This window comes from Dreissena polymorpha, chromosome 5, assembly GCF_020536995.1.
Source record: "Dreissena polymorpha isolate Duluth1 chromosome 5, UMN_Dpol_1.0, whole genome shotgun sequence".
NCBI lineage: Eukaryota > Metazoa > Mollusca > Bivalvia > Myida > Dreissenidae > Dreissena > Dreissena polymorpha.
The window spans coordinates 99,335,410-99,351,480 of NC_068359.1; the positions used below are offsets into that span (position 1 = coordinate 99,335,410).

Here is a 16,071-nt window from a genome sequence, read left to right on the forward strand (position 1 = left end):
CATTGGTGCATAAACAATAATATCACATGCGAGCATGTTATTTGACCCATAACAGTTCTTAGAAACGTTTAAAATACATGAGCAATAGTTGATGGTGTTCGATAGAAAGAACTTAAAAGCTTAACCCTTATCGGGATTGTTGGAGTTGGGGAGGAAATCTTCCTTAGGCTTCTTAGTCTTTTATATATTTCGTTTTCTGTATCATAATGTTGCTGCACAGTTGACAAAAATGTATTGGTACAATAGGTGGGTTTACTGCCAATATGCTGTAATAAATAACATTTAAAATCCCAAAATTTGTTGAAATGTTTGATAATAAAACAATTTATTTGCCGTAGTGGTTCAAATATTTTGATAATGAAACAATTTATTTGAATTTGCAATCGAGTTTTCTTTCACATATTTTAAGGAGGCGCTACTAGTGTTGAAGGTCATTTAATATATGACAAGGTGATATTAAATACTCGATTTATTGAACGGGAAGTCCAATTATGTCACTCGAACATGCTAAACTATAAATGTATAATAATATATTGTCCGAAAACGTTAGAAAAGCTTAAGTTAAATACATACATACAGGAAATCAGAATAAAATACATACACATGTATGCAAATAAAGCAAGGTTGAAACAAAACACACATGGAACAATTATAAGTTTTTAATAAATGGATTTAATAGCCGAATCATGAAATCGCATTATCTATCGAATCACAGTCTAGATACACACTTGAAAGGGCTGAACTCGAACTATTATTCGACTGAACGTCTTTCACGTCATATAAACACATACTTAATATTCAATTATTTAATTAGATCTGTACCTTATATGAAAGGGTTTAAACTTTTAAACTACGTTGTATTCTATACAAAAGCATTTGCATTTTGTTTGCGAATTATCAAAGCGTTTTTGGTTTTGTTTGTGATTTTGGATAACTGACGATTTTCCTTTTACAGTAGCTGGAGGAGGAGTGTCAACTATTGGTGGCAAAGTCCAGATCTGTCTATGCTAGCATGCTTAATCTAATAATTGCAAACATCCTACAAGTGTTAAAACGTTTGTTAAGACGTGTTTTTGTTTCATATGCAATATTGTATGGGTCCAGGAATAACATGGAATATTCATTGAAGCCATAAATATTGAGAGTTGAGAATAACACGTTTGGTTTATTTAATGACGACAAACTTAACTGGTACAATGATTTTTCAACATTAAGAAGGCTTCTGCTTTATTTGTATATGAAGAAATGAAGAATAAAGAAACACTGCACTGCATTAACACATTCAATAAACATGCATTTGAACATAAAAAAGACAATTTGTTATCATATTTGTCCTTAAATTATTGTGTTCCCTTGTTTCGAATAGGCAATATAAAACTATCCTTAAGTTAGTACATGTAGTGGACACTCAAGCGTTGCTTCAGCTCACTGTCACATAGCAACATGATCGTAGTCATCGCGAGGCACGTGCTTTTCAATGCTAGTATTATTTGGTCCGACATGACAATAATTGTCGACCGATTCGTTTCTAGCACTCTGTATGTTCACAATATTATAATATTGTCTCTTCCCCGATGCCATGTCATCCATAATCGAAATGTGCGAGAACTTATCCGAACACAATACGCCGCTGTCGCCATCACATTCTGTTTTGCCTTGTTTTAGCTTAATGTGATTGTAAATGTGTATTGGTAGTGCCGTGTTTTCCGGGGCAACATTAGTTTTACCGTTAGCTACACAAAGAGTATCATCTGTACTAGACTCATTGGGCGTGGCGTGAATTTCCGGTTCTGTTAATGGGTGTAGACGAAAATAAGGATGACACGTATCTGCTTCATCGTTGGAAACTTTAATGCCTGATTTAAACAAACCTTTCGGCTTTGTCCCCAAGGCTGATGCGTCGTTGTTAGACTCCACAGATCTGTCGTATGGCTCAAATGCATAACTGTAGTTGTCTGGTGGAACTGGAACTGCATACTCCACGCTGCCCCTGGTGATGCGAGGGATGTGGGCCACTGTCTGCCAGTCGCACTCATTGTCGACAATGTCATGCATCGCCATGTTTTCATAACCAAATAATTCAGTAGATGAACGCCCTCTTGTCCGATTAGAACTACCGTCTAGTCCTTGAATCGAAGATTGCAGCCGATTGATTCTTCTTTAGAATGACAAATGATAAAACATACAATCTTCTAGTCAGGATTTAACGCATAATAACAAATGGTACACTAAAGAATAACGAAAAGGATAGAGTAAAAGCCGCAATTATATGAATTGGTGTTTAGTTCAACGTACCTTTTATATCTGACGATGATTATAACGCATACGACAATCACAACAACGACAACTGCGACAGATCCATAGGCTAAGTACAAAATGAAAGCTGAACGTGAATTCGCTGTTCCTGGAGAAAAATATACATCAGAAAGCACTTTAACTTGTTCTCCAAACTATTCCATAAAACAAGAATTGAAGATAAAAGAAAACTATTTATCGATTGGAATTGCATTTAGTAAATAGAAATGCATTTGCATAGGATGTGAATGAAAATATACAAATTTTACTGTACCAAATGATGCGTCGGTCGTATATACTGCAGTCGACGTGAAAACTGACATTGGCATTGTTGTTGCTGTATGACCATCCTCTGTACATGGTGTTGTTGATTCAAGAGCAGTGTTCGTATCGGTAATGATTGCAGGAATCGATCCTGTCGGCGACGTTGACTCTAACAATGTAAGTGTTGTTGTTTCATTGCGATATTCTGTAGATGTTATTGATGTTTCCATAACATTTTCATTGAAGGTTGTTTTCAGTGTAGATGTTGTGATCGACGTGGACTCTGGCACTGACTGGGATGATGTTGTATTGTCATCATTTAAATGTGTTGTAGTTGTTACTGATTCTTCGTTAGTATGAGTCGACGCAATGGTTCCTGCTGTTTTTGACGTAGTAGCATGTGCCAGTATTGTAGGTTTCTGGCCTTTGTACCACACCTTAGTTCCATCCACTTTACAAAATACAACGCAATTATATGTAATATAATATATCACAAACGAGAAAATCGAGCATAATACTATCAACAGACTCAAAAATACTCATAAACTTTTATTAGAACATACAACGGTACGTTTAATATAAATATATAAAACACTCATACTCATGGAATATTCGCATGGAAGATTTCGATATGTTGATGTTTGAATTATGACGTTTGCCGTCAAATTTGCTAACCTTGTAAGGATTGAAAGATATAAAACTTCCACTGTTATTTTGGAAAGTTATTAAGACATCTTGTACAGTCAGCACTATTGAGCCGTTGTTTCGACAGCGGCGTTTTCCGACCTTTATTGAACCTCGAAAAAACACCTACCTATGATCACCGATATTTAGGTCTTACGGTTGACATTTCTCTCACAGGTTTATGAGACGAATGTGATATAAGTGTATGATAAAAATGCATTAATTCAGCAACATTAAGGATCTACTCGTATTTGTTACAGGTTTCCCTTCGTATTCCCTTAATACTGATTACAAACAAAACACATTCATACATGACACATTTTTATTTAGATTCTCCGTTGTTCCATATAAGCACAAGTTAAACATAATTACTGTTTTATAAATATTTTAAATACTTAAATTAATAAAATGAGCTAATCCTATTTGACAAGTCCTAATAAAATGAATTAAACTTTCTAACTATTGACAACAAATGACTTTTTAGAGGGGATGGGAAGGCCCCGTTTTCGACTAAGGTAAAAGTTACCTTGAGTGTTTCTTGAACTCGGCGATAAATTTCAACAATCCAAAGCCTTACATACCCTTTAGTAGAGACAAGCATGAGAATCTTATGCACAAAAAGGCGGCAACTGCCTAATGTTAAAGGAACTCATACAAAAGTAAAATATACATTGAATAGATATTTAAATTATCAAGTATAGACTAAAAGGGTTTATACATGTAGTAAAGTTTAACTCTAGTTTAGTTGTGAAACAGCCCATCTGGGTATTAAATAAAATGCACGAGTGATTCAATATGTATACAGCTTTAGACAACCTTAGTTTAATAACTGGGAACAATTGCAGTATGCTATTTTTAATGTATAACAATAACACACTGATAATGGAATGTTAATCTAAATAGTAAAGACTAGATTTAATACTAAATTGTATATGACTGTAATGTTAAAATCATTCCTGCTACAGTATTCGTTATGGTCAGCTCTTAAGGTTGTCAAAGAGTACTGTTTGTCAATACCTTCGAATGAATTGAGATTTTACACGAACATCAGGTTATGATAAACACTCACGCATAACATACACATTATACATACGTGTGATGGTTATACCAAGCAATGCAATAACTAAACAGTACATAATGCACATGACACGAGTGGAAAATTACAATTTAAACGAATAACGCGACTTTTTCTTTTCCAATATAAACTTAAATTCGTCCGTGTTTCGATGATATGACAACTTTTAAACCGTCAAAAACAAGGATGTAAATGTTCATCAAATACGGGGGAACGCTTTCCGAACATGGCCACGTAGAGCCGATATCTGTATCGAAACCTTTCAGGTTGCTATGCCTACCCAATGATTACCTTCTCTTCGGCGTGACTCATATAGGGGATACATTTAAAATACACTCACGAATGGCATCTTTTGTACTGGTTTAACCAGTTTAACGGTGCGTGCTCACAATGTAGTCACATACTGACGCACTCATATCAATGCATGTCACATACTGACGCACTCAGATCAATGCATTTCTCGCCAAAAGACGTAGTATAAAAGCTTTGGTGGGCTTTGAAGCGCAGTTAATAGCATAGGGACCCGGAAAAAAATTCATATATGATATATAATATATGGTTAATAGCAGAAGAGTGGCATGGACGCTCACCGCCGTCCTTTTATAACCGAGAGCCTTAAATTTGTAATCACGTTGATAAACAGCAATATATTAAACAATCGTTGATTTGAATGCGGTAATAAATCACATTGAAACTTCCCATATTTGTTCAAATGTTTGTTGAGGAGATAACTTGCCACCAAGATGTATTTCAGATAAAATATATAATTTTAACGAGAGAGCAAGGAACGACAACTTTGCAAGGAGATTGAAATATCACATATTTAGAAAATACTTGATTGACTTCATTTATTTATAGAGTAATGCACCTAACACCACACGGACAAATTGGAACAGCTATACAGGTAGTATAGTTTGTTTGTGTACACTTTTTATAACTTCTAGACTAAATTGTCTTAAGCAAAACAAGACATGTCCATAGTTTATCTTTTAGTCCTAAAACCACAAACATGAATAATTTACATTAACATGGAGTTTTAATATTTATTTTATATATACAAATAGATACACATTGACATTGTCATTTTAAGGGGTCTTAAACCTTCCATTCAATATAACGTATTTTTAACACTTAAATGTTAACTACAAATATTTTGATGGTTGATGTAAATATGTTTTCTTAAGATGTTTGTCGTTTTAATTAAAAAAACTAAATTGATTTGTAAACAAACGAATACAAATAAGTTAAAATGCAAAAGAAGTTTAATATAAAATCTTAGCATTTTCAGAAATATACAAACCGGACAAAGTACCAAAACAATACAAATACTTGCTGCACACAATCCGTTCATTATCTTCCTAAAGCTATACTTTTTGTGTTTACGTAAAACAAGAACTCCCAAATGTAGATTAACATTTTTTAATCGCTTGTTAATGAGAACGAAATAGCATTTATTTTATGCATTCCGGTGGTTTATAGAAAAATATCAGTGAATTAAAACTGATAATTTCACTGTTTCAAACAGACGTCATTATCCCAACGAAATTCTTGAGTTAAACTCTTTAATAATGTATATAAACGGTGACAAAAAGCATAAAATAAAAAGAAAATGTGTTGGTTTCGGTGGAATATCGATTTTAATTCACTCGTGATCATAGAAAATATATTTTTCACTCGTGGCTGCGCCACTCGTGAAAATATAATTTTCTATGATCACTCGAGAATTTATATCGATAATCCACCGAATCAAACAAATATCCTCTATATATTGTTATAAACAACACTACTTTTCCTGGAGATTGAGCTCAGTTCGTAAAACGAGGAATTATCTTTAATGTTGACTGCGTTATAATATAGTCCCTTGTCCGATGTTTTGAATTCATTTATCAAAATAAATAAGCGAGTACCGTAATTACTCTAAGTTTTCGGACACTCAAAGTTTTCGGACCGCCTCTTTTAAGCAAATATAATTAGTTATCGTGATTCTAAATTTTCGGACATACGGGTTTTCGTCCATAATTAATGTCCCGTAATTTTCGGACAGTATATTTTACCGCGCTTTTCTACAGACTTCGGCCCTGTTTTCGCTAATCTTGTGACCCTTCGATCATTGATTTTTACAACGGGATTAATTATAAAACCTTGCAGATTAATTTCTGAGGGCATTGGACCATTACATTCGCGTAATTGGGTAAATAACCATGTATACCGTAAAAGTAATGGATTTACCCAACAGCATTTTAAACAGTGTCGTCCTATTAAGGAAGCATACTGTTTTCTGATTTTACGTTTTTGTTATATATCATTTCTGGCAAGAGTTAGAAAAGCTGTGAGGTTGTTTTTATTTTTAAACAGAAAAAGAAGGGTTAATCATAAGAAAATTATTGTACATTGATGTATTGCATTTATTTCAATATAATTACAATTTTCGGACACCTTAATATTTGTCTCTTAATTTTGGGACACCTGTAATTGTTTAATATATTTCGTATCTAAATTTTCGGACACGAAAACAAATAATTATTTTTAAGTGTCCGAAAACATAGAGTAATTACTAATCAGACCATATCACGTCGTTGTCGTTTTTGTCCTCAGTCTCTTAACACTTCCGATATTGATGTGATTGTGGACGCGCATTGGTTTATTCTGTATCGTTTAAAAAAACTTTCGGGCCATAATCTTATTTGTAAAAGGAGCCTAGGTTGTTGCCTCTATTTGATGGTCATTTAATTGACGTAAGCGGTATGACGGATTACAAATATCTTCTGTGTCGTTTCCTAGATTAACATCGAATTTTGACGAGCTTGTTTGCTCAGTCTTTTACAAGGCACCTTTGTCGCATTTTTGTTTTTTCCTGTTTTTGTTTCAGATACTATACTGATTCAAGGAATAACAATGGAATATTCATTGAAGCCATAAATAATGAGAGTTGATAATAACACGTTTGGTTTATTTAATAAAGACGACAAACCTAACTTGTACAATAATTTTTCAACATTAAGAAGACGTCTGCTTTATTTGTTGACGAAGAAATAAAGAATAAAAAACATTGCACTTCATTAGCACATACAATAAACATGTATTTGAACATACAAAAAAGACCATTTATTATCACATATGTCCTTTAAGTATGCGGTTCCATTGTTGCAAATATCCAATTGTTAGTAGTGAGCACTCAATCGTTGCTTCAGCTCACTGTCACATAGCAACATGATCATAGTCATCTCGAGGCACGTGCTTTTCAATGCTAGTATTATTTGGTCCGCCGAGCAATGTGTGTGGTCGTTGACGGGGAGAAATCACACCAAGTACCAGTGGGTTCCGTAATTCCTCAAGGGGCAGTGCTAGGACCGTTGTTATTTTTGTGTCATATCAACGACCTGCCAGAGAGGGTGAAGTCCCAGATTCGACTTTTCGCAGATGACTGTCTCCTTTACAGACCTATAAACACATTTAAAGACCATATGAAATTCTGCAAAATGACCTAGATAACCTTCAAAAATGGGCAAACGAATGGGGGATGGAATTTAACGGAAAGAAATGTTACCTTCTAAGTTCAAAACACAAACAATCTAGCTACTTCTACAATATTAACAAAGGAATCCTTAAAAGAGTACAAGAAAATCCCTACCTTGGGATCACCTTATCTGAAGACATGGAATGGAAAACTAATATCACCAACATAACAAAGCGAGCCAACTCCACTCTTGGATTCCTAAGAAGAATCCTCAGTCACTGCCCTTCAGAATGCCGCAAAAATGCCTTCCTAGCACTAGTCCGCTGAAAACTAGAATATGCCAGTGTTGTATGAGACCAATTCCACCAAACGGACATTGACCGCCTAGAGGGTGTCCAGCGATCAGCCGCAAGGTTATCACCATAGACGACCGCTCCAGACAGCCTGGTTGTGTCACAGAAATGCTACACAAGTTGGAACTCCCATCACTCCAAGACATACGGCGCGCCCAAAGGTTGACGCTATTGTACAAGTGGTGAAAGGGCACGTACCGGCCATTTCCACTGAACGCTACCTTAAGCCACTAAGGCCTAAACGTACCATAAGGGCTAAAAAATACGAGGACTATACCCAACAAAACATAGTGTGTAACTTTGGAACAATAGCTCCAAGTGCTTTGAATCTATTCCAGCAAAAACTGTCCTCTTTAAAAATTCATTCTTTGTTAAAACTGTGCTTGATTGGAACAAACCAAGTGATGACATTGTGCACTCTTCAACAATTGACATTTTTTAAGACAGTGTATTAAAACAGCAATAGTGTAACAATCGCGCACTCCACCACCGTCGAGTTAAAGCCAGAATTGTGTTCTTCGACGTACCCATCCAGATCCAGATATAGAGGTCCTACATGACAATAATTGTCGACCGATTCAGTTCTAGCTCTCTGTATGTTCACAATGTTATAATATCTGCTCTTCCCCGATGTCGTATCATCCATAATCGAAATGTGCGAGTACTCATCCGAACACAATACGCCACTGTCGCCATCACATTCTGTTGTTCCTTGTTTGAGCTTTATGTGGTTGAAGATGTGTATGGGTAGTTCAGTGTTTTTCGGGGCAACATCCGTTTTACTGTTCGCTACACAAAGGGTATCATCTGTTCTAAACTCATTTGCCGCTGCTCCGATTACCGGTTCTACAAAAGGGCGTAAACGGAAATACGGATGCCACTTATCTTCTTCATCGTAAGAAAGTTTAAGGCCTGATTTAAACAAACCTTTAGACTTGTTTTCTAAGGCTGACGCTTCATTGTTTGACTCCAAAGATCTGTTATATGGCGTGAATGCATAGCTGTAGTTGCCCGTAGGTACTGACACCGCGTACTGCACGCTGCTTTTGGTGATGCGAGGGATGTAGGCAACCGTCTGACAGTGGCACTCGTTGTCAACAATGTCATGCATCGCCATGTTTTCATGACCAAATAATTCAATTGATGAACGCATTCTTTTCCGTTTAGAGTTACTTTCAGATTGTTCAACCTGTTGATTCTCCTTTAGAATTACAAAGGCAAAACATATACTCTGTTTTTTTATTTAACGCTTATAAAATAATTATGCACTGTAGCGTAATGAAAAGGAACATGGATTTTCGTGACGTCATAAGACCAACCTTTCGAGTTGTAATCTACATGCATAGGTCATTGAGTTTATAATTTTATTTTTATTTTCTCTGTGACAGGCGTTTCTTGTTTGATTTATTTTTAGCAGTACATAAACAACCAAGCAATGTAATATGGAACTTTTACACCCATTATTGCTGCTTCTTCCTGTATTTGTGCAATGATGATCTGAAATATAAACTTCATGATGCTATGTTCTTTTTCTATAAAGAAGGAATGTAGTTGACACTTGTTCATAGTTTCATTTCATCGTTCCTCAAAAAATTGTAACTCTGTTGCTCTGGTATCTTAAATACCATTGAGTAATTAAATAGTAATTAAATTGAATGCGTTTTAATTTTCTTTTATTATTGTTTAATTTTAGTTACAATGCTATGAGGTTAAATTTTATTTACACGTACATGTATTATGAATATTGCTGGGCCAAGTGTGAGGTTGAGCGCTTTAAAACCGGTTTAAACCCCTAATGCTTTGCATTGACCGTTCCTGGCGGTGAACCCAGCTTTACTCTTATTTGTGTTTATATTGTTTTGTATTGTGCTGTATTGTCCTGTTTTGTACTCGTTTGGCAATCGGTCACTTGCCTTAAATAAAGGACCTACTAATTGTTTATAATAATAATTCAATACTACTCCAGCAGCTGGAGTTTCACTTCTTCATATTGATGTCATGTTCAATGTACCTTTCATATCTTATGATGACCTTAACGCCGACGACAATCATAACGACGAAAACTGTTACAGATCCAAAGGCCAAGTACAAAATCATAGATGAATGTGAATTCGTTGTTTCTGTAGAAAAAGTAATATCTAAGGCAGAAATGTATTTGTTTCTCCAAATTATTCCATAAAACAAGCATTGCACATAAAAGATAACCTTATATTTATTGAACTTCAATTAAATATGGCACTGAATTTGATTAACAATTTAAGTGAATTTAAATATAGAAATTAAACTGTACCAGATGATGGCTTGGTCGTATAAGCTGTCCTCAACGTGAATTCTGGCACTGACATTGTTGTTGATTTATGTCCAGCCTCTATGCACGGTATTGTTGATTCAAGAGCAGTGCTCAAATCAGTCGTCGTTGCAGAAAATTATTGTGTCGGCGACGTGGTCTCTCACAAAGTAAGTGTTGTTGTTTCATTGTGATATTCGGTAGATGTTATTGATGTTCCCGTGCCATTTTCACTGTAGATGTGGTCATCGACGTGGACTCTGACACTGCATGAGATTTTGTTTCATTTTCATCATGTACGTGTGTTGTATTTGTTACTGATACTTCGTCGGTATAAGTCGACACCATGGTGCCTGCTGTTGTTGCAATAGTAGGATCTGCATGTGATGATGGTGTCTTGCCTTCACACCAGATCTGAGATCCATTCTCTTTTTAAAATCAAACGATATCATACGTACTGAAACATAACTAATACGTGAAAAGGGAAAATAATACTATCGTCAAACCAATTAGTATTCGTGAACATTTATTAGCATGTTCAACGGTTCATTTAACATTCATGCTCAACCAACGACGTGCGAACAGTTCATCGTAGCTGATTAACCGAATCGAGATAAGGGTATTAGATATTTCGCTGCTTTGATGTTGGTATTATTGCGTCTGCTATCTACCGGTAAACGTAGTTTACAATTTAAGGGTATACAACTTCCACTTTTATTTTCGATGATGACGAAGCCATCTTGGAAAGTCAGGTATGTTAAGTCGTTGATTATACAGCCGCAATTTCTGGCCTTTATTGAACCTCGAAAAAAACATCTGTCGCTGATCACCGATATTTATGTCTGAAGGTTTATTATTGGAACAATCGATTATGTTGTATCCTGAAATCGCATGTCGATAAAATGAGTGCCTACACAAACTGTCAAGTACGATCACTTTGTCTGATAGTGATTTTAGGTCTATAATTACTCATGCAATCTACCGTTTATCATAAAGACAGACAACATTTACTGCACAAATAAGCACAATATAATCTTTTACGCTTTTGAAACTGAGACAAAATAGTGAACTGCAATAGAATTGCAATGATTTGGCAACATTGAAGGAAATCATCACGAGTTTTTCATTTATCTACTAGTACTCTTAATGGTCAGCTTTAAAGGTTATCAAAAATCATGTTTGTCGAAACAGTAAAATGCTTGAAAAATTTAACATGAAAATCAAATTACGATAAACATCCACAACGACATACATACGTGTGGTGGTTAAACAAAGCAATGCAATAATCACACAGAACATAATTCACATTAACCGCGTAATAGATAATTTTCTCTAGAAACGAAAAACTCGACTTTCTCTTTGCCATATTAAACATAAGTTCGTCCTTGTTTCGATAGTATGACAACTTGTAAACAGGCAAATACAGGGATGAAAATGTCCATGAAGTACGGGGAACGCGTTACGGACATGTAGAACCCATATCTGCCGTGCATTCCCCACGACACCACTCTCGTCGGTGTGACTGACTTTAAATACACATTTACGAATGGCATCGTCTGAAGAGTTTTCTCAGTTTTACGCTGTATGCTCACAGTGAAGTCACATACAGAACGCACTCATGTCAATGTGGTCGTCGACGATGTCTCGCCAAAGACGAAGAGAAGAAGCTTTTTAAACGTAGTAAACACCCAAAGGTTTGGTATGGCCGTAGTAGGGACACTCACCTCAATCCTTCCGTAGCGGATAGCCAAAATGTGTACATAATATCGTTGGCATTCCTAATTCAACAGTCAATCTTTTTCTTAAAAAGACCTTTTGCGTATCATTAAGGATACTATGTCCCGTGTGTCAGTTGGGTTTAAAAGAATTTCTTAAAGTGTGTGGAAAATACTAAGAAAATAATAATATTGGCATTCTCTTATAATAGTAAACAAAAGTTCAAAATAAAAAAGTGACGATTCGTACTCGGGATGTCTTTGAGCCAAATCACGCACTCTGTTGCTAGACCACTCAGGCTCTTTTTTTAAACAAAGCTTAGTTTAAACAATACGTTAGTAATTCACGCATTTTCTAAATTATCAATGAAAACAATTACACAGGCTTCATAATTGTGTTGTTGTCGATTGAAGTAACTTCAGTGGAACGTTTCACACAGTCATATGCGTAATTTTAATTGTTTCATACATTTAGAAGCAAAGTCTTTTCGCCAAACTGTAACCAAACCCCATTAGACAAGGCCCTGCTAGATGTACGCCATCATTAGCGTAAGTAAGAGGAAGCTAATGTCAGTTTATTAACGCACTTTTACAGCATGTGTCTTTAACCGTAATTTCGTCAAATCATGGATAATGATTTCCCTGAGACAAATGTTCATATCAATTGTGATTAAAAAACATTGTATTTAAAATCGTTTGTAAGCATGCGGTAATAAATGACATTGAACTTTACCATATTTGTTCAAATGTGTGTTGAAGAGATTAATTCCCATAAAGATAACTTTTACGAGACTCTTTCTGTTGGAGGTTATAAAACGACATATTTTGAGATTGCTTCTGATTGGGTAGAACCAATACCACACGAATATTTTAAAATACCTCTACAGGTATTAAAGGTTGTGCTTGTACAAATACTTTTTTTTTAAGGAAAACAATAAATGTCCTGTATAACAAAATTTGTAAAACGAATTTCGGTTCTATTCTTAGCGCAAACATATACTGATATTCGGTATTCCAATGCCAAATATTACCCTGACCCAAACAAATAGAATGCTCAAAAAATTTTTTTATGAAATAATTATCTAACATGTCCCTTCTTTTGAACCAAATTCTACTTTGCAACTTTATCCCATTATCGGATGGGCATTGTCGAAATAATCTCCCGATAAGTACACATTTATTCTAGCATTTCCGATTTAAAGCTGTCAGTATCGCAATCAACTATAACAAACGTAGTAATTATTTTTTGCACGTTTTATCAAATTCATTATTTATATTTGAATAAATATTTAAGTTTGAACTAAATTTACCTGCTTTTGGACTATGAAAATATCTTCATTCGCCGAGTTTCTTTTTAACGATATCAAGTGTTTAAAATTAAAAAGGAAAATTTGAAGCCTGACTGAGAACTGGCGTAATGCTTGTAGGTGTGTGTGTGTGTGTGTGTGTGTGTGCGTGTGTTGGTGTGTGTGTGTGTGTGTGTGTGTGTGTGGGGGGGTTATCAGGGTAGGGATCAATACAAAACAGCAATAGTCATCTGGTATAACAAATACTCAGGATGTAATATGATCTAATTATTTCTTAATCTTAGAACAATATTTTAAAGATAATATGAAGCGGAAGACACACATGACTTGCTTTAGTAAGAACAGCTAGTGAGCAGGTTGTCAAAAGGTTTGAAAGCACATGCGCATGGGACGAATAATTTAAATACTCAAAGCAATTACCGAAGAAATGAATAACATATAAAAATATTATATATACATTAACCGCCTTAAAAAGAAAACACGAAAATATATTGGACAAGTAATGACATTTTAATAGTGTTTTACTATTTATAAAAGGCACATTTGTATCAAAAACTTAATTAAAAAGGCTTTGTTCAACTATTAAGTGGTTTTAAAGAAAATAAATTGATAGAAGGAAGTTAAATTCCTAATTGTGTGTGTGCACATACATGTGAATGTTCCCCCCTGATACGACGCTTAAGAGGAAGTAATTTGTTGATCATTTAAGCAGTTGCAGAATGTGCTTCGTCCACTATCATTTTAACAAATACTTGACAATAATTTATTTTCCCTTCACGATGTTATAAATATGCGTCTTGTCTGATGCATTGATATCATCGATCGAAATGAGCTAGTACTCATCAGAACACTTTTCGAAATAGGCAATCACCCTCACCTACGTATGCGCGTGATTGTAGACGTGCAGAGATTGTTCTGTGTGTGTCACCACTCTCGTGCTGTCGTGCGCACCACACAGAGAATTAACTGCACTATGATTGTCAGTCGTTGTTTCGATTTCCTCTTCATCCACAGGGTGTTGCTTCATTTAATGGTATTTAATGCTGACGGTTTAGTCGTGGGAATAGCATATTCGTCGATTGGCGTTAGCGCATAACTATAGGTACAGTACAAAATAACCCCAACACGAGTCAAATGACGACAACCTATGACTTTTTTCCAGCTCACCTTTTATATATGTCGATACCTTTTATGCCCGTGACGATGATTACAAAGAACAGTGCGAAAGATCCAAAGACGATTTACACGTGATGAATGCATTTAAATTCGCTGTGACTGGAGGAAAAGAAAAAAATTCTTATTATAATATACATAAATGCGCCGTGGCTTTTTTCTCTCTAAATTATCTCATCATAAAGCCTTGGCAATACATACAAAAATAAAGATAGGAGTTTATTATATTATAATTTTGAATTTTAACAACATTTAATTAATGTATATATAGAAAATAAGCTGAACCACACGTTCTGTCGGGCGCATATTATGCGCTTTACGTCGACTCTAACACTGATAGTGTTGTTGTCCAATTGAAAGCCTCTGAAGGTATTATTGTTTATTCGAAAGTAAGTAACTGTCGTCAACTAGGTTGTTGACATATCTATTACCCTAGACGAGGACTCTGACACTGACTGGGATGTTATTTTATCAGTGTCATTCAATTTTGATTGGTGAATCTGAAATATTGTCAGTAACGGTAGACGCCATAGTGACAGAGGTTGATTGGGTTCTAGTACATGTCAGTGTTGATGTTGTGCAAGTGGTTCCATCGACGGAGGATGTCGTTTGTGTGCTGAATGGACTACACCAGATCTGAGTTCTTTGCTCGACACGATATTATAATAAATAGTAGAATAATTATGGAAAACATGATTGACGCAAGACGTGGACCCCTGATAATTATGCGCTCTTTATAAATGCCATACATTTATCTTGTTTGAGACTTGAGAGTACGGTTTAATACAATATTAAAAACAGGAGGCAATTTAGGTTTTGACATAATGAGGGAACATTGTAGTACACTTAACGAATTCTGTTTGCCTTGTAGAGTTTACCCGTATTAGTATCCCATTAAGCAGATTGCGTCAAGAACGAAAATAAAGCTGAAGCAGCGACACTGCACCAACATAGAAACGAAGATTTTATGATGAAATTAATACCTGTTAAAAACTTTTAAAATGTAGTCAATATTCTCTTACAGTTTGTGTTTGCGAATTTAATCTGATAAAGCGCAATCATTTATAATTAAAGAAATTAAATAAGTTAACTCAACATAACGCTTTCGAATTCATTTATGTAGTTATGAGCAATTTTAAAGGTTAAAAAACTCTTTGTTGATTCATCTTTATGCAGTAAGGATCTGCACACATACCACATATTTCTATGAAGAACATAAAAACTTGAGTTATGTGTGATGGTAAAACCAAAAATAACAACCAAACAGTGCATATTTCAGATGAAAAAAAGAAAAAGAAAATTGTAATCACAATGAACAGTATTATTTCTTTGGTCCATCAGTTTAATTCTTTCTTGTTTTGATTATCCGACAACTTGTAAATCGTCGAATTTATGATATAAACGGCAAACAAATACTAGAGAACGCTGTACTGACAATCGCCTGGAGGAGTTACTGTAGTT

General features: G+C 35.1%; 1 protein-coding gene across 1 annotated transcript; it reads right to left on the minus strand.

Annotated features, from left to right (window-relative positions):
• Positions 1-605: 605 nt before the first annotated feature.
• LOC127832130 (uncharacterized) lies at positions 606-4,469 on the minus strand. The gene is made up of 4 exons (XM_052357365.1): positions 4,337-4,469; positions 2,570-3,010; positions 2,296-2,404; positions 606-2,158 (listed from the first exon to the last, which is right to left on the minus strand). The coding sequence occupies exons 1-4, from the start codon at positions 4,386-4,388 to the stop codon at positions 1,432-1,434; spliced, it is 1,329 nt and encodes a 442-aa protein (XP_052213325.1). The 5' UTR covers positions 4,389-4,469; the 3' UTR covers positions 606-1,431.
• Between the last annotated feature and the right edge of the window lie 11,602 nt (positions 4,470-16,071).

What these genes read in the sequence shown, in the direction of transcription:
- LOC127832130 (XM_052357365.1), bottom strand. Translation starts at nt 4,388, where the DNA reads ATGTGCATTATGTACTGTTTAGTTATTGCATTGCTTGGTATAACCATC. An exon ending in GCTTGGTATAACCATCACAC is followed by an intron (nt 3,011 to 4,336) that starts GTATGTATAATG and finishes TATTTTGTAAAG; the next exon opens with TGGATGGAACTAAGGTGTGG. An exon ending in TACGACCGACGCATCATTTG is followed by an intron (nt 2,405 to 2,569) that starts GTACAGTAAAAT and finishes ATTTTTCTCCAG; the next exon opens with GAACAGCGAATTCACGTTCA.